The sequence below is a fragment of the Coloeus monedula genome (assembly GCF_965178545.1).
Source record: "Coloeus monedula genome assembly, chromosome: 25".
NCBI lineage: Eukaryota > Metazoa > Chordata > Aves > Passeriformes > Corvidae > Coloeus > Coloeus monedula.
The window spans coordinates 634495-653514 of NC_138805.1; the positions used below are offsets into that span (position 1 = coordinate 634495).

At 48.8% G+C, this 19020-nt stretch overlaps 1 protein-coding gene across 1 annotated transcript; it reads right to left on the reverse strand.

Moving 5' to 3' along the window:
* Positions 1 to 2862: 2862 nt before the first annotated feature.
* KCNJ5 (potassium inwardly rectifying channel subfamily J member 5) lies at positions 2863 to 14831 on the reverse strand (the record flags this gene model as incomplete). Its single annotated transcript, XM_082297075.1, has 2 exons — positions 13880 to 14831; positions 2863 to 3215 (listed from the first exon to the last, which is right to left on the reverse strand). The coding sequence occupies exons 1-2, from the start codon at positions 14817 to 14819 to the stop codon at positions 2863 to 2865; spliced, it is 1293 nt and encodes a 430-aa protein (XP_082153201.1). The 5' UTR covers positions 14820 to 14831.
* Positions 14832 to 19020: the final 4189 nt, after the last annotated feature.

The following is a 19020-nucleotide window of genomic DNA, read 5'->3' on the forward strand; positions in this document are numbered from 1 at the left end:
TTTCTTGTGGACTATTAGTTAACATTTTTTAAAGTACACCGATGAGTGTGGAGTTCATATGGGATATTTACGTGGGTGGATGTATCTGTGTGAGCTATTTCAACTCCCACAAGAGATGCAGCTTTGTATTAAATGTTCATTACAGCAAAGAGTGGGTCTGTTATGCTTTTATTCCCATTGTCCTGCACACGCTGGTGAACAGCAAGGAAACAGATCCAATTGTCAGAGATGACAAATCTGGAAGAGGTGTTCTCCCTCACTTCCAGAAAAGTTCAATACACTCACTAAATTAAATCTCTTTCAGGAAAAGGACAACCCTGGGGCCTGTCTGCCAGTCTTTGGAAAGGGTCCCTGAACTCCCAGAAGTGGTGGCCAAGCCGCACAACTTGAAAATATGGTTTGGAAATACAAGAAACACAGGGTGCCCCCAGCCCTGGGGGATCGCTGCCCTGGATCTGCTCAGCTCAGTGAGGGATGCAGGAGGGTGTTTCTCCCATCCTCCAGAACCTGGGAAGTTCCTGGGCTCAGCTCATGCAGACACTATTTGAAGGCTCAGTTCAGGAAGTCACTGGGGCATCTCTGCAGATTCCAAACACAGAACAAGCCTTGTCCTACCCCCCATGCCCTGGGATGGATTTGCACAACCCAGCCTTCAGCAACAACCCAATTCCTTACATGAGGATATATGAATTCCCAGACTTGACACTCTTAGGAAGGAGCAGTTTTGTGGGATGAAATCTTGAGGGCAATGAGCAGACAAAAGAGCTTTTGGGATATTTGCAGGTGGCCACCTTCTCTCTGGAGGGCAAGAGCCAGGAAGGAGAAAGGTGCAGAGGGAGTCCAGTGCAATTTTCCAGGCTCTCTGTCTCTGGCCTCACAGCAGGGACCCATCAAACCTCTCTCATGGTCAGCTGAGCTGGACGAGGCAGTTCGTCGGGCAGAGCTTACGTAACATCCCTCTGAGGGCTCAAACTGCCTCTGACTTGCACAGACCCACTGCAGTTTTACTTTCCATTTCCATCTCCTGCATTAGGAGATCACTTCAGCTCCAGAGGAAAAAAATCTGAAACCCAGTCTTGATTTCTGACACATAATTATCTTGCAGAGGTTGGGTGAGGACAGAAGGTCTCAGAAAAAGAACAAGCCATTCTGAGGATCTCATTTTTCTCTCTGTTTTCTTCTCTCTGTTCCTTCTGAGACTCAGGATAGAAAAAGAAGAACCTGAGCAGAAAAACAAAAGGGAGACCTCTGGAAAAGTTCTGCCCACTCCAAGGCTGCAAGATGCTTTCTAGAACTGCTGAGCATTTCCAGTGACGTTGTTTCCCTTGGAAATGTGCTGCGTAACTGAGAGGTAACTCCTGTACCCTGGCAGCCGAGCTGCCTGCTGGCTCCTAACATGGTTTAAGTACAACAGAGCCATGTCGTGGGCATTCTTCCACCTCCTCAGGAAAACCCCCACAAATTTCTCTTTTACCTACATTATAAGATTGTATCTCTAAGTAAATGCTACCTCTGACCCCTCCAGATTGTATTCTCCTCCTTGTTTCCACGTCAGTAAGACCACTGCTTTCTATTTCCAGTTTATCTTGTCTTTGTGGTAAAATCAAGAGATAAAACTGTTTTTCAGCTCAGTCCAGACAGTGCACATTTATTCCCCAGATAAAGATACAGTCCTTTCTCTACGGAAAATAACTCTTGCGTATTATGTATTCTTCATTTTATTTTATGAAAGTAATTCTGCAGGTATCCTTTTTTTCCCACTGAAGTCTGAGGAGCAAGGGAAGAGATTTTCTCCAACAAGGCCATTTTTTTTCCTGTGTTGTTGAAATTTGTGGAAATCTTTCATCTCACAGACTGCTTTTCTTCATTCCTTTTCTGGATGAGACAATCCTCTTTGGGAAATCTGGTTCTCTGCCTCTTTCTAAAGATCAAAATTGCTGGCTTCAGTTATGTCAGTGTGTGTTCCCATTAGCTGCAGGAACATCAGCACCTCAACCTTTATTGTAAATACATGCCTTGCAGAAGAGCAGCGAATTTTGCAAACTGCCACTTACCCAGCCTCCCTACTCCAGAGCCTCTGAAATTCTAGAACATTCCAATCCCCAAGGGGCTACTTCCTTTGTTTTAAACCATCAAATGGAACTGCAGCTGGGACATTGAGGCCAGAAAAAAAAGCCTTCATGGGGGCAAAATCTAAACTTTCTCTGGCCATGTGTAGCCTATGAAATGTGTCAGAGATTCCATTAAAAGAGTACACGAAACACTTCAGCTGGAGAAGACAAAATACTGGATAAACATGTTAGAGGTCTGCAGGGAAAGGTGCCCTGCTCATATCAGACATTTTGCAGGAAATAAATCCCAATGGCTGCGATCCTGGAAGAAAACACTAAAATCTGCTTGTAAAATTCACGAGGGCAAAACACTTCGCTACATAGCAGAGAGTTTTTTTCCTTTTCTTTTAATTTAGCTGTAACAATGTCTACAATACATTGACTCACAAATTAAGTGAAGGTATGAAATCACATTCTTCATACTGAGATGGGACATTCCGGACTGGTTAGACACCCTCTCAGGAGGGGCAGAGCTCTGCACGCCCAATGCACACCCTTTGAAACAGCCAGTGGAGGGGATTTCGGTTTTAACAGCGACGAGAAGAGTGAGCGAGCCTTGTCCACGGAGACCCAGATGCTTTGCAGAGGAGGGCAAAGCTCAGCGCCTCAGGAAGGAGGAGGGAAACTGAGGCACGGTGCAGGGCAGTGACTGCCAGGATGAGCAGCAGGCAGCAGAGCTGGACACGAGCCCCAGCCCTGGCTCCCCGGCGGCTCCCGGCCGGCCGGTGCCGTGTCCCAGGACGGCCCGGGGTTATACCGGCACCTCCTCCTTCCCCCCTCCCGCTGTCCCGTTGGCTCCGCTCAGTCCCGTCGGCTCCCTGCCTTCTTCCTCCTGCTCCTCGTCCTCCTCCTCGTCCTCCTCGTCCTCCCTGGCTGTCCCTGCGTCCCGGCCCAGGCTGGGCAGGGCTCCGAGGAGCTGCCCTTCCCGGCGGGACTGCGCCAGCTCCTTGGCACAGCACACGGGCGTGTGGGTCTCGTAGGTGCTGTGGAAGCTGTTATAGTCCACCTCGTAAAAATCCTTCTCCAGGGTGAGCACGGGGGTGAAGCGGTGTCCCCACAGTACCTCGGTGTCCATGTAGGAGCTGCGAGCCTGGCAAGTCATCCCTGGGTGGAAAGAGAGGGATGTTAGAGGCAAAGCTCCCTTACCTGCTCACCCAACCACACCTGGCACTTAAAAGCACTTTCGTGTCGTTTCCATACCTGATTGCTCTGGGACACAGAAAAGTCTTCGCTTGATAAGCCTCACAAAAGCCTCTATCATGAACAAGCTGAGCACCCAAAGGGAAAGGGATGCATTCATCTCGGCATCTTCCTCCTCCTGAACCTCGTGCTTACGGGTTTGCAGGCGGGGGCCTCTAAGCAGCTTCTCTCTGCCTCACCCTGCTCTGCTGAGATGTTGTTTGTGTGGCTGACAGCAACAGCTCCCGGTGGATCCTGCTGGAACAACCCCCAGCCCTGCAAGTGCTGCCCCAGCCCTGACCCACACAGCCCTGAGCACAGGCAGTCACTGCCCTGCCCTCTTCCGGAGCCGGGCCCATCCCTCCTCTTCTGCAGCAGTGCCACAATTCCCTCTGCAGCAGTGCCACAATTCCCTGAGCAGCAGTGCCACAATTCCCTGAGCAGCAGTGCCACAATGCCCCTGCAGCAGTGCCACAATTCCCCTGCAGCAGTGCCACAATTCCCTGAGCTGCAGTACCACAATTCCCTCTGCAGCAGTGCCACAATTCCCCTGCAGCAGTGCCACAATTCCCTGAGCTGCAGTGCCACAATTCCCTCTGCAGCAGTGCCACAATTCCCTGAGCAGCAGTGCCACAATTCCCTGAGCAGCAGTGCCGCAATTCCCTCTGCAGCAGTGCCACAATTCCCTCTGCAGCAGTGCCACAATTCCCCTGCAGCAGTGCCACAATTCCCTGAGCAGCAGTGCCGCAATTCCCTCTGCAGCAGTGCCACAATTCCCTCTGCAGCAGTGCCACAATTCCCTCTGCAGCAGTGCCACAATTCCCTGAGCTGCAGTGCCACAATTCCCTGAGCTGCAGTGCCACAATTCCTGTGCAGCAGTGCCACAATTCCTGTGCAGCAGTGCCACAATTCCCTGAGCAGCAGTGCCACAATTCCCTCTCCATCAGTGCCACAATTCCCTCTCCATCAGTGCCACAATTCCTGTGCACGCAGCCGCACACACCTGGATGTACAGCCTGGAAGGTGAGAGGTTCCCAACCAAGCTGGCTTTGAAATCCCCTCGGAGGGTTCAATCCCTTGTCCCGATGGGTTGTGGATTGAATGAACTGTGGCTAACAGGGCACTGATATTTGTCGAGCTGCTTCTCAGCCCCACGGATCAGAGCTAATTTACTTTAGAAAAGTTTAAAGAGAGCTTTGCAGAGCAAGGATAAGCACACCTGTGTGCAAATGCCCTTGGAATCACCTCGCAATGTCAAGGCTCACTTCTCTTCCAAACATTTGTCTTCTCTTTGTTCTAATTATGTTTTGATTTTGGAATTAATTTCCAGTGAAAACCTAACCTCACAAAGTCCTCCCACTGTTCTCTCATGGAGGGTGAGAGGTTGGCCGGACTGGAATACATTCAGAACATGCACTCGATCCAGTTTCTGGCCAATACTTTCAAGACTAATTCCTGCAGCCCAGAGCACACAGACAGAAATCTGAAGTAATGCATAGGGGGAAAAGTCTCAGTGTCAGATCATTCAGGGAAGAGCATATCACATATTCTCACTCTGTGAGCTCCTAAGTGACTGAAATCTCAGAGCAATCAGAAAACCCCTTTCCTTTTAAAAAAACCCCGCCTTTGTCAAAAGAGGAATATTTTGTTCTCAGAATTGCTACAGACCATTAAAAGACACCCACACATGCAAGTGCTCTGCAAAGCCAAAAGTCTCTCACTGCTTTCCTTGGTTTAAAGCTACCAGGCCAGGAGTATTTTGTTCCTTGAAAGGGGAAGAGACAGTGACACACGCAATGCTGAGACATCTGCAGTTTTGTAGTACAGACTGAAAACCCAATTTTTCCCCTCAAGATCTGCAGGAGTGTTTGCTTCTGGGCAGGAACAACAAGTACAGCGTTAGTCACACTGTTCCAGCGTGCCTGCTTCCTGGGCTGGAAGGAACCAGGAAGTGCAGAGGCTGCCATGAAAAACACAGCCAGGGAATTAAAAATCACCCCAAGTGTTGCCGCCTTAAGGAGAAGCTCTGTGGAAGTTCAGCGTCTTTTCAGGAAACTCTCGGCTTTTGCTTTAGAGTGAAGAACAGGGTGAGGCCACTCCTGACTCCGGCGGCTCTGCAATGTGCAGCATCGCCCGCCCTCGCCGTGAAGAGTGCCAGCCCTCCTGCCCTGGGCCAGCTCCACTCACCCTGGAAGCCCGGATTCCTGCTGATTTGCCAGTCCTGGGACAGGTTTTCCCAGGGAAGCTGTGTCACCGGCACTGCTCACACACTGACCTCCCTGGGCAAGGGCTTTTATTCCTGGGCTATGGGGGTCAGGGCTGCAGGGCTAATCCCATTTCATGGTGCTGCCTCGTGCCAGGAGGTTGGAAACCAGCAGCTGGCTAAAATAAACCAGCCCTTTTCCCTTTGCACAGAGCTGGTTTGGCACCAGAAATCCCAAAGGCCTCCAAGTTCCTCCTCCAGAGCAAGCAAGGAGAGCAGGAGAGGAGACCCCACAGGCTCCAGGATCAGCCCTGTGAATGAACCAGCTGATTCTCACCCTGGTTTTCCAAGTGCTGCATCAAGGTACCACGAAGGAGTCCCCGGGGCAAAGATGGGGTGTCCTTGTGAAATGTGGGGGCCTGGAGCTCCCTAAGGGAACAATTGCCTTATAATCCGGGCCTGAAATAGCTCCTTCCCTGGGGGAGCACCTGAGTGAACCTGAGCTCCTGGGACACCGTCCCAGTCCTGCTCCAAGGATTCAATTAGGGCAGGAACAATGGAAAGCTTTCAGCAACCAAACACTGCTGCTGCCAGCTTCCTGTAGGAGCTGCTTTCTGTAACCCCAGGGGGACACAGAGCCAGCACAATAAGACAACTTGTAATTGCTCCATAATCCCATTCAAATATTCCTTTTTAGCACATGTGCAGTGGTGTTTAATTGCGTGGGGACACACTGCTTGGCAACTCCCACATCGCCCAGTAAACAACACCATTGTCTCTGCCTTAAATTCCATTAAGTGCCTGCTTTGCAGGCTGCCCTGTGCTCTCCAGCCTGGTTAATTAATGCATCTGTAATGTCCCTAGCTAATTATTGCCTCTGTGACTGTGAAAAGATGACAGAAGAGGTGTGGAAACAATAAACCTAATTTTTATTAAGAGCACATGGATGCAGCCACTTCCACTGGAACACAACATGTGCCCTCCATGCTCGGAATATGCCAGTTTCCCCTTGCAGTGGGGCACAGCAATCCCCTGGACTCAGACCTCTGTGTATCCCTGAAAAAATCACCTGTTTAATTGCAGAATTCTTGTTTATCTGAGTCTGTGGGATGTCACAGGTAGAGGGAATCATTTGCAATATGCTCCTATACATCAAGTAGAATCAGAATTCAGAATATCTTGAATTGGAAGGAAGCCACAAGGATCAGCCAGTGAAGCTCCTGGCTGCAAACAGACCCAGATCTGGGTGCCACACCAGCTGTGACATCACTGCTCTTCCATATCACTCATGCAGCCCTGAAGCCCTGACACTTCGAGGCGCACAAGAACTCAAGAGAGATTCCAAACTCTCCAAATTTCTTGCCATGTTATAAACCATAGTACGTATGGCCCTGATAAAGGCTGTTAATCCTTTCCTTAAAGAAGATATGACTACACATTTTGGGTTTAAATGGTGCAGATACAGAGAAGTGGCATTTGGAGGTTTCATTTAAACAAACTTCATGCCAAAAGAATACAGAATCCCAGAATGGTTTGGGTTGGAAGGGACATTAAACATTGACACCTCCCACTGTCCCAGGCTGCTCCAAGCCCCAGTGTCCAGCCTGGCCTTGGGCACTGCCAGGGATCCAGGGGCAGCCCCAGCTGCTCTGGGCACCCTGTGCCAGGGCCTGCCCACCCTCCCAGGGAACAATTCCTGCCCAATATCCCATCCAGCCCTGCCCTCTGGCACTGGGAAGCCATTCCCTGTATCCTGTCCCTCCATCCCTTGTCCCCAGTCCCTCTCCAGCTCTCCTGGAGCCCCTTTAGGCCCTGGAAGGAGCTCTGAGCTCTCCCTGGAGCCTTCTCTTCCGAACAATCCCAGTTGTCTCAGCCTTGCCTCAGAGGAGAGCTGCTCCATCCCATCATCTTCATGGCCCTGTATCCTCATTTTCCTTTTTGTGGTCCAAGTAGATGTACTTGAAGTCACAGACACATAGTTTTCAACTCTATCCTATTTTCCAGGTTGTAAGACCATTAGAAGTTTCATCTAACAAACAATCTGGTCTAAACGTAAAAAAGTTTATGTTTAATATAAATGTGTGCAATCTGTCCGTTATGGAAAACATGGAATGATATAAGAAATCTTCAGGTGTCAACTTTTAGTTGCAGCTTTCTCATCTCTCACTGAGCAGCTCAGCTTCGTGTTGCAAACAAAACTCATTTTTAATAGAAACCAGAGATAAAACCTGTTTGAAGTTAGAAGCAGATGTATCAAGTTTTCAATAAAGCTGGAACCAGTCGCAAGATTTATAGCAGCTGGAGACCAGGGCACTGTATCCTGGTTTCAAGTTGTGCAATAAACATTTCCCAGAGTTTTAATGATAATTTCATTATAGCAGAGTCCTAAGAAGTGGATGTTTTGTCTGTGGGTTGGAGCCACAGATCAATAACTGAGCTGTGCCTGTTCCTGCTGAAGGCAGCCAGGGATCCTCCCTATTCAGCTCCGTTCTGCTTCCCAGCAGCTGAAAAGTGCAGAGGAGACTGTGATGTGCATTAAAGCAGGTGTCTCACCACGTCTGAGAACAGAGGAAACGCTGGTGTGTAAAACAAGCGCCAGGGAACTCTCCAGTAAGGCTCCTTCCTGTCATCACAATCAGCGGGATCAAGTGGCTCCTGCGTTATCAAAGAGCTGGGAATGTCTGAACGTGCTGACAAAGGGCAGGAGGAGCTGGCTCAGCACGGGGCTGGGGCTGCTCCGAGCTGATCCCTCTGATCCTGCCCCTGCAGCAGAGCTCTGCGCTGCCCCATGCCGGCACAGGGGACGCTGGTCCTGGTTCCCAGGTAAAACCAGCCCTCGTCACCCCAAATCTGCAGCTGCAGCTGTCTGTACCACCAAAGGCTCTCCCCAGCTGTTGGGGGATGCTGATTTTTGGCAAACATCCCATCCGAGCCAGGTGGCCTCACTGGAGGGGTAATGGGAGAGCACGGGGGGACGCAGAGGGTGCTCTGCAATCCCCAGGCTTCCATGGGATCCCACCCCGAGCAGAGGCGAATCTTCCAGTGCTGCTCCATGGCCTGAACCTCCTCAGTGGGCAGAGATATCCCAGCCCCTGGGGGTGTCAAGACCACATTTTTCATCAGGCTAAAATTAACTGTGCTCATTGAAATTCCAGGGAGCACAGTGATTATCTGCTGAGAAATGTCATGTGCCTGGGCTGGGCTGGGCTGGGCCAGATCTGCTCGGCTCCCTCCAGCTTGGGCACTGCTGGGAGCGATCTCCCTCCTTTGCCCTTGTTTGCACATTCTCTTGTGTCCAGGGTGACTTTTCCCCTTCTCCCAGATGCTCTGAAGCTGTGGAACACCCACACCCCAGGAGCTGATGGCCTCGGAGGTGCAGTGGCAGTGATGGAAGTTTAGGGGTGGCAAGGAGAGGCTATAAAAAATTTAAGTTCTATTGCTGTAATTAAGCAATACATGTTTTTCAATTTGCATTAGCATATGGTAAGTTATAAAAGTTATTAGTCCCTCTGTGTTAATTAGACCAAAGAACACTATAACCTCCAAAAAGTCAATATTCCTCCAACTTGAAAAGGAATATTAGAAGGTAGGAGCATGGTCCTCCAATTATTTGTGCTTGTCTCCTTTAGAGGACATGGCTGGGCTTGATTCACTTTGATATTTATGCCAGAGGAGAGTAATAGGATTTTAATTTATCTGAATGCTCTCCAGGCATGCAAAAGCTCCTAGGCACTGGGGAAAAAAATATAATAAAAGGACTTTATGATGTAAAGACCTTGGATTCAATTGCCATGTCTCTACCAGGCCCAGCCCGAGCCAAGCTCACACCAGGTAACTTTGGGTCCCTCCCAAAGGAGTTTACAGTGACTGCAGGGCACCTCAGGCACAATGACCTGAGACAGCTCTTCCCTATAATGTTTTAGGCACTTTCTGGAACACTTCTGCAAGGTCCTCCTCACAGAAAAGTTATTTATATGCAAAATGCAAAACAACACAAGACAACCCAAACCAGATGATGAATGCCCAGAAACTCAATTTAGTAATTTTACCCTTCCGTTGTTCTCCCATGAAAATAATGATTAATTTCAGCATATCTTTTGTTGTCACTACTCCATTTGGCCCTACATTTACAGCCAGGAAACTGCACTCTGTCCTCTGGAAAGGTGGATAAATGGAGGTGTGAAAACTCTGCTGTTTGCCTACTCTCCCACAGGGACAGGATGGGTTAATTACTTCTAATCACTAAATCCCTTTTTATCACAGACTCTAAGCCAGAAGAATATATACCTGTACTTACATAAGAGTTCATTAAAACTTCACTTAGTGACTGGACTAATGAGGCATCTGGAGTGTCTCTTGTGCCTTATTTAATTGTGCTGGGGAAAAGAGGCAATCAAAACCAGGGAGGACCAGGAGTGGAGTAACAAGCTCTGCCCCCTCCGTGCCCAGAGAGCAGAGCTGGGGGCTGAGCCCAGGGAATGAGGGCAGCAGGAAGCTACGGAAAAAGCAGGATTTGGGTAACTGTCAGCAAACAGCAGAGGAAGGGTAAAGCTGGAAGAGAAGAGAGTCCCTTCAAATCACCTGCCAGGAAGTCTGGTAGGATATGCAGAGTGTGTCAGCACATGGAGTGATGGCTTACAGGGAAAAACAGTATTTAAAAAAATTGGACTTGCTAATGTTCCCTAATTGGATCAGGCAAATCCTTCATCACAGCCCAGCTGATTCTGCACCACTTGGGAGGGGGCTGGACCTGCCCTGCTCTGCCCTGTCCCAGCAGCTTCCAAACTGTGTTCAGTTTGGGATCAGGAGGGGAAGGGCAGGAGCTTTGGCCAGCAGCAACCAGGAGCTGTCCTGTCACCAGGGTGGCCCTGAGATTTTGGGAAGCAGAGAAGCAGGGAAAGCAAAAATGTATTCACTGTGCAAACAGATTTTCCACCTTTGCTTTGTTCCCTTTTCTTGCAGGTCAGATTTGGGGCAGCTGATCTTGACAAGAGTCCAGCTCTGATAAGGCAGAGATAATGAATTCCCTGCAGTAATCCCTGGGCCCAGTTGATCAGGAGCACTGGGAGCGATGCTGCTGCCCCCGAGACACCCACAAAGCATCCCTGGAGTCAGAACACTTGTCAGCAATATTGATTTTGTCTTCACAGTGCTTGTTTCACCCAGCAATGACCACAACAGATCTGCCCAGAAACTCACTCTGCCTTTGGCCTTTCCCATCCGCTGAGGAGCCACGGTGCCTCGCCCATCCCAAATATCGATGGGAAAAGCCACATCTGGCTTTGTGCCATGGCTGGCTCTGAGGGTCAGGCAGTGGGGCAGCCCTGGATACCCCCAGGGCTCTCGCTGGAATAACACCACGTTTATTGTCCTTTTCAGCAAAATAAACCCACTGCGCTTTAGGCTGGCCGGTGAGCTGCTGTTCTTCATGTGCTGTAACTCAGGCCTTTGAAAAGTCAAGGCAACCTGAACACAAAATCATTGTTTTAAGCCACAATGTTTCACTTTGTAAAAATGTAAAAACCCCAATGTCTTGAAGGATGTGAACTCCTCAGCATTTACTCTACACTTTTCATTTGAAGCTATTTACCATCTCTGCCTTGCACTGGGTCAGAATTAAACTTAAATGTCAGTAAATAGAGCTGCTTGTTTGAGAGGAGACAATACATTACATTTGTAATATGTGTGTGCCTGGTTAAATCTACTGAAAATAGCTATAAAATCGCTGTCCCAAATTATCAGTGAAAAACATCCCCACTTTTAGTCATGCTAAAATTTCTGTAGTCGTTGATATGTTGCCAGTCACCATTCTGACCTGCTTTCCAAACACCTGGTGGGAAGCAGAGCTGTATGTTCTGACCAGTGGTACCTCTGAACTCTGGGGAGTGGATTCCTAATTTTTCGTAGGGGTTGCTAAGGGAACAAATTCTCTGTTGTATTTTACGCTGCCCTGAACCCGACCAGGCTGTGACAGTGTCAGGATTTAACAGAAGTCCTGCTGGGTGTAAATATCACACCACTCCTGAGAGCAGATGGGGCTTGAGCAGTGCCATGGGCTGGGAACAGCCTAAAGAATTTGCTTGGAGCAGATTTTAAGGTGTGGAGGGAGGGATTAATAACCCCAAACTGCTTTATCAGTGTTCCCAAGTGTGAGGACGAAGCAGGAAAGCACAAACACTGTCTCTGCAGGCCACTCTTCTTGTGACAAAATATCCCTCCCCCCTGGCTGCCATAGGTCCTTCAAGACACATCCCAGCCTCCAAATTGGATCCTGGAATCATCCAAGGTCCACCCAGCTCCGAGTTCAGTGCAAAGTGCCTGCCCCAGCTGCAGTGTGGGATTTCCCAGGCTGCCTTCTGAGCCCAGGATAATTCATTTCCACGGATGTGTGCTCCTTAACACCATTACAGCCCAGCCTGTGTGATCCCTCTGGGAGAGGAGCCCATTTGTAAGGCAGTGTTATTCCCATGCCATGCTTTTAATTCCGAGGTTGTTATTGATAATGACTTCCTCTCACACATCCCCAGCAGAGGCTGAGCCTTCCTGCGAGGAAGGCAGAGCAGCAGGAGTTCAAAGCATTTCTAGTGTCACTGTGTGACAGGGAAAGAGGCTTTGGACAAACAAGGAGCTGCATTCCATGCTCAGATTAGGAGGCTCCAGCCTCTAATAAATGTTTTGGCTGCGGAATAAGTCACTGTTACAAATCCTTGCCTTTGATAGTCTTTTCCACCCTTCCTTTGCCACGTCTCTACAATGCTCTGCTGGGGAAGAACATTTCCCTGGAAGTGCCAGGTGAGTTCCACGTCCACAGCACGTATTCCAGCCTCAGTGGAATGTAACTTATCCATCCCCTCCCATCAGCTCTGTTTGGGGAAGCCAGCTACTGCTGATCACCTAAAGGGAGACTCTGGGACACTGAATTACCTCTCTAGACAGCTGCCTCTAGGAGCAAAGGTTTGGGATGCAGGAATTTGAGAGATTTTCCTCCTCTGGCTGTTGGGAGACTAATGAGCAAATCTGCAGGAGGGGATAACATTAACAGTCAGCAAGGGGCAGAATCTGTGAGACAGGGTGCTGACACCACTGAGCACTTGTAACAAGCTGAAAACCCCTGCTAATGATTCAAAGAGAATGGGAAAAAAATCCAGCCACCACCCACAGGAAAACCCTGAGCTCATAACTAAAATCCTGAAACACCAAAGGGGAAACCTGCTAAAAGCTTTTTTTGCACCTCTGACTTCATTTGTTCATCTTTAGCCAGGAGTTCTCTCCTCAGAGCTGCCTGCAGCCCCTTCCCCCTGCAGACCCCGATTCCACCAATGCATTCTGCCCATCCCAGGCTGGAAAATCCTGCCTGGAAGGGACCTGAGCATCTCAGGGGCTTGGACACACTTGCTGTGCCACAAGTGCAGCAGGAAGAGCTGCCAGCTCCTCCTGAAACCTGGAACAAAGGAATTCATGCAAGTGGAAATGACCCACAGTGCCACCACTGCCAGGTGCAGCCTCCTCCCCAGGCAGAGAGAGAGGGAGATAGGGAGATGTGGGAGACACCTGTGGGAAGGAGCTGGGAAGCCTCTGTGCCCATCCCTCCCCCCAGCTGCCTTTCCCACTCCTCGGACAGCTGGAGCTCACCGCTTTTCCACATTCACTCTACACGGACACAGAGTTCTTTCATCGCCTGCCACAAGCACACCCCTAGGAGGAAACTGGGAATGGGCTGAGGATATCTCCTAATTTCCCATTACCCAGCTTTGTCTGAGCTGTTAAGCAGCTGCAGGGCTGCAAGAGTCACAAAAGCAGTTTCTGTATTTTTCCTCTTTGAGCTCCTTCTGGGGATGTGTGTCCTGCACCACGTGCAAGTCATTCAGCCTCAGCACGTGCTGCTTTATGGGATACAGTGAGACTTGGGCACTTCATAGCCCCCATTAAAATCAACACTACAGCAGTACCTAAAATAGCACAGTTACAGCCAGTCTTTAACACAGAGGAGAAATGGGAAAAGATTCACACCATGAATTTTGATCACAGGAAACAGGTCCACCAGAGACTTCATGAATTCCTTTAATCCATTGCTTTTTTCTCCTCTGGATCAGTTCTAAGTGATTATGGGCAGCTCCTGGACTAACCCCTTTACCTCAATCCCAGACTTATAAAAGAGGGTGAAACACTACAAAAAAGAGGGTGAAGCCCTACAACAGGAGCTAAAGGCCCCACCTTTCACTACTGGTTATGTCAGACACCCTGCCTGGGTCAGGCACTACCCAAGGACAAACTCCACTGTGTTCCCAGTCCAGGTGACATGGGCAGTGAAATCCTAACGCCAAACTGCCCTTCACTGTGCCCCTTTCCTCCTCAAAACCGTGACTGATTGTCGACAGATCCTTACCTGTGGCTTCCACCATTCCTTCCAGGATGACCACAATCTCAAACTCCTCCTTCTCCAGCTGGGTGCGGGACATCTCCCAGAAGGGGCTTTTCTCATTGATCTCGTGTGAGATGATGAGAGGGGACACCAGGAACAACCTGTCATCTCCGGTGTCAAATCCCACGTTGATGTCCGTTTGGTTCAGGGGAATAAACTCCCCTTCTTTGGTCTGTTTGGACTTAATCAGTTTGGCTCGAATGGAAGCCTCGACAATGTGGGAATTGCGGAGGTCCCCGACCCGGAACATGAGGCAGAGCTTCTCATCCCTCATGGAAATGACGGCATTGTTGGAGAACATGAGGGTCTCCGCCCTCTTCTTTGGTTGGCTGATCTTGACAAACATGCACCCCACCATGAAGGCATTGACGATGGAGCCCAGGATGGCCTGGACCAGGAGCAGCACGATGCCCTCGGGGCACTTCTCTGTGATGACCCTGTGGCCGTACCCAATGGTGGTCTCGGTCTCGATGGAGAACAGGAATGCCGACACAAACCCGCTGAGGTTTTCAACGCAGGGGATCCAGTTCTCGTCTTCCAGGTGGTCCAGGTCTCCCCGGATGTAGGCGATGAGCCACCAGATGAACCCAAAGAACAGCCAGGTGATGGTGTAGACCATGGTGAAGACCAGCAGGTTGAAGCGCCACTTGAGGTCCACCAGGGTGGTGAAGAGGTCGCTGAGGTACCGATAGGTCTCCTGGACGTTCCCGTGGTGCACGTTGCACTTCCCGCTCTTCTCCATGTAGCGCTGCCGTGGCTTCTTGCCCTCGGCAGAAATGAGCCGGGTCCTGTCCGTGGCGATGGGGACGTCATCCCGAGCCTGCTTGGGGATCTTCTTGGGCTCCCGGGATGTGACCCCGATGTCCATGTCCTGGTTCATGAAGATCCGGGAATCTCCAGCCATGGCTGGGCTGCACAACAAAGAAAGACAGTTTCAGGCAGAAGGAAAAGAGACAAAAGCCATTTTATTTCACTGTCTGGACCATCAGGACGTTGTTTCTGGAGGGTTCGCACTTCTCCCACAACAGCCACTTGTTGAACGCAACTCTGCAGTGACCTGGAAGTAAAGACTGGCTTATTACACACAGGCCCTTCAAGCATCAGCCGCTGCCAGGGTGATGGGCACACTCTGGGAGTGTGGAAAAGCTAAACCTTGGAACATTTTGGGGCTTTCTTTTTGTCCTTAGATTTTTTACACACTAAATTTGCTCGAGATCACAACTTGGAACAAAGTAAAGATGCGTCAACATCTTTTCAGGAGGAGCTTTTTGATGCCTCAGGTTTTGGGTGCATATCAAGAGAAACCTTAGAAATTAAGAGAAAACGCTGAGCACCGCTGTCTACCTAAATCTCACATGAGTCTAAATTATGCATGAAGGCTTCCCTTGCAGTCAGCAGAGAAAGGCATCTCCAGGGATAATTCAGATTTCAGGAGTGCTGAATCACCTTCTGGAAGTTTATTCGTGAGCCTGGGCTTCAAACGTGAAATAAACATTTAATTGAGCATCTTGAATCCCACATTGGAAGGTGTGATGAACCCAGGCCTGCTGTTAATGAGATCTGTCAGAGCTCACCCCTTTGCTCCACCTGACATTAGACAAAATCACTGGGCACTCTTAGGAACGCATCAGAGAGCTGTTAACAATCCCGCTGTCGACGTTCAGAGTTATGCTTACCAGGATACAAATAAATAACACAAGATGAAGGCTGCAATGCTTTCTGCCAGTTATAATGTAACATCCTGTTTACTGAGATGATTAGATACTCCTTTAAAAAATGAGAGTCTTGACTCTGGATGCAGGGCACAGACTAAATCTCTGTCAAAGACTACCTAAGGAGCCTTAGGGATATCAAAGATAGAGCAGCAATATTTTGTATGGTGTTCATTCCCTGCATTGTCCTCTACAAATCCTATTAAAACCTAACTAAATCTATCACTGCTCCCTCTATCTTTAATCTTCTTATGCTCCTGTGAATGAGAAAAGGTGTAGAGATACAATTAAGAGTATCTTGGGAGAGACAATTTTTAAGACTGAGCAAAGTAGCTTCATCTTTTTGGTATTAAAAAGCACAAAGGGTGGGCGGGAAGGAAGCAGAGGCAGGATGAATAAATGAAGCAACAAATTTTCACTTCCATTCGGCTGCAGCCAAGTCTGGTTAATGGCAGAGAATTCCTCGTGGCCCTTATCTAAGTCACCATCAATCACTGCTCCAACGAAGCAGCCGGAGCCTGTTGCTGGAACCAGCCCCGCTGGCTCTGCTCCGCAGGGAGCCCAACCATCTGTGCCCAGCAGAGCTTCCTGCTGCCACAGCGCCTGCCTGGCAGGGCTGGGGCCAGGGCTGAGCCCCTGCAGCCACGGTGAGGGGCAGAGAATGGGGATTCGAGGCGCTGGGAGGGGAAATCAGGAGGGATCAGGTGTCCAGTGCTGTGTGTTCCCTTCCTCCAGCGGGAGCATCCAGGACTTTGACAGAATAGTCACCCCCTGCTCTGTTCCTGTCCCTCCTGAGAGCTGGCTCGGGGTGTGTTCACACTCGTCCTCAGCCCTTTTCACTGCCTGGTGCAGTTGAAACCTCCCGACCTCCTCGCCTGGCTGTCTCTGCACTCTGAAGTTTGTCTCTTTACACGTGAGCAAAGTGCTGCAAGGTGCTGAAAAATGACAGGGGCACAGCTTGACTCTCATTTCCCAGCATGTGAAAGCACATGGCAGAACAATCAGACACCTTTTCCCCCTCTTTAATAGAGAAAGAAGCCTCCTATCCACTGGGAATCAGGTAGTGAAGAACCTCCTCGCTTCCTTCTTACAAACAATATTCTTGATGCATGTTTGCATTGATTGATTAATCCAAAATTACTCCATTTGGACTAAAAAGCTTGTCATCAATCTAAATGTAAAACCAGGCAAGGGTTGCATGTTTTCAATTTTAAAAGACTTGTTTTAAAGATAATTTTGTTATAAAAGTAAATTTAAAGCTTTCACTGGCACCATGGGAGAGAGAACAATCCCGTTTCAGACATCAATCTAGAGTGAAAGGTTTCATGTTCTGGATTCACACCAAAGAGACCAAAAGGATCTTAAAACTTACTACAAAGAACAGAACAGAGTAAAAGCAACCAAAAATCCTAAATCACTGGAAATATCACTCTGGTGGAGCAGGTTTGAGGAGCTGACCAGTAATGAATGTATAGGGGAACCTTTTTAACTAAAACACTCACAGGACTGGCAACATCTCTGGTGGTGCTACTGATCTCCAACAACAGCTCAGCTGAAGCATCTCTGCAAACCTTCAGGAACACCTTCCAAGTGATCCAGTAATGCAGAAAAATTCCTGCTGGATAAGAACTTCACTGACAGCTTCAGTGGCATTGCAATTCCTATGGATATTTCATCTGTAACTCTCCCGTTGTAGTGTGAGCATAATCTCAGTCTGTGCTTATTGAAAATAATTAAGCACATGAATGTTTTCTTCAGAGTCTTTAAACAGAATGCTCCTGCTTAGCAGTTTGAGCACAGCTCTGGATGGCTGCACACTATCCAGCTTTCTGCTCCAAATGATTCCAGGGCTTTCTAATTCTGAGCAAATCACTGCTTTTGCTTCTGCCTTAATTCCCCAGCAGTAAAATTTGTGATATGGATGTGAATGGTCTGTGAGATCCCAGGCATGAGAATCTTCTAGGAAATTTGCTGTCATTCCTTTGTGATTTTAAGGGCCCTGGGAAACTTTAGCCCAAATGAGAAGATGCTCTGAAAGGAGCAGTGCAACTGTGTAAGGACCTGGTTAACTCCTCACTGTGTCATGCACAGCCACTGCTGCCGGACATAAACATCTCTGCCACATCGTGGTAAATATGTTCATGCACCTCCCAGAGATTTCGGCTCCAGTCTGTAAATCCCTGCTCCCTCCAGCACAGAGAGCCAGGAGGTGAAATTGCCTCTTACAGTCACAGGCACTCTTCTGTTTCTTTGGCATTTACCATCTTTGGTTAAACGAGGCCAGGATAATAAAAATGTCACTTCTGTACAAAGCTGCCTTCCTTCAGGACAGGCTACTGCATGAGGAGCTGTGAGTCAGTGCATTATCAGCCTTGCAGAGAGGTTTTTATCAGCCCTGCTGATGTTAAGCTCTGCCCAGATGACACACTCGGGGCAGGCGGCGACATTTAGGGGCTGGGATTTGCTGCACAAGAGTCAGGCTGGGGTTAGGTGAGAATCTCCAGGAGGCAGCGCTTGGCAGAGCAGCTCCCAGCCCCTTCTGACAGAGCTGAGGTGCTCCTGGCAGCTCCAGCAATTTGCCAGAGACATCACAGAAGGTAAAAGTACAAAACACTTGAAGAAACTTCTTTCCCTGCTGACCAGGGGGCTTTTCCCATTTAAACAATTGCTGATCTGGCTGCAGTAAACAAACAGATTTCCATGGGGATGGGATTTGATGCTGGAAAGGACTAAACTGGCAGGCAGGTGGAGTCTGAAGATGTGAATCTGTCATCAAATTTGTGTAAAAGCAGACCTCTTTTTGTTTCTTTTAAACCTGATGCCTGTGTTTTCTCACATTAGGAGAATAATTGAGCAACCGTTCTTTAGCAAACCTCCCACACCTCCCAAAAGAGTATTTTTTTACTTAACCCTGTCATTGTTTTTTTGCAGACAATGAGTCCTGTACTGCTCAACAAGCAACCAATAATACTGAACAGAGATCACTGAAAAACCTGACCTGGTTCTTTTGCTGCCTGTTAGCCCACACCACATAAACCAGGTTACTGTGCCCAGCTTCCTCTGGGCCACATAATTCTGCTTTAGGTTACAGTGCTGCAAGGGAATGAAATTCTTAATTGTCAGACAAGAGCAACGTGGGGAAGTTGGTGCAGGAATAAAGGAAATGAAAGCAGCAGCACCCGAAGAGAATAAAAGCATTGGCTGCTGAATACTGAGTGCTCATGGAAAGATGGAGGAAGGAGAAATCTTAGGAGAAGATGGCCTTTGACAACCCAAAGAAAAATTACTTTAGATAGGCTCTGGCTTAGGTGGGGCTTTGATTTCCCTGAAAAAGGCACCTTTCCTCCACCCTTGTCTTCATTGCCTGTGTGTGAGTGGGACTGAACAGCCAAC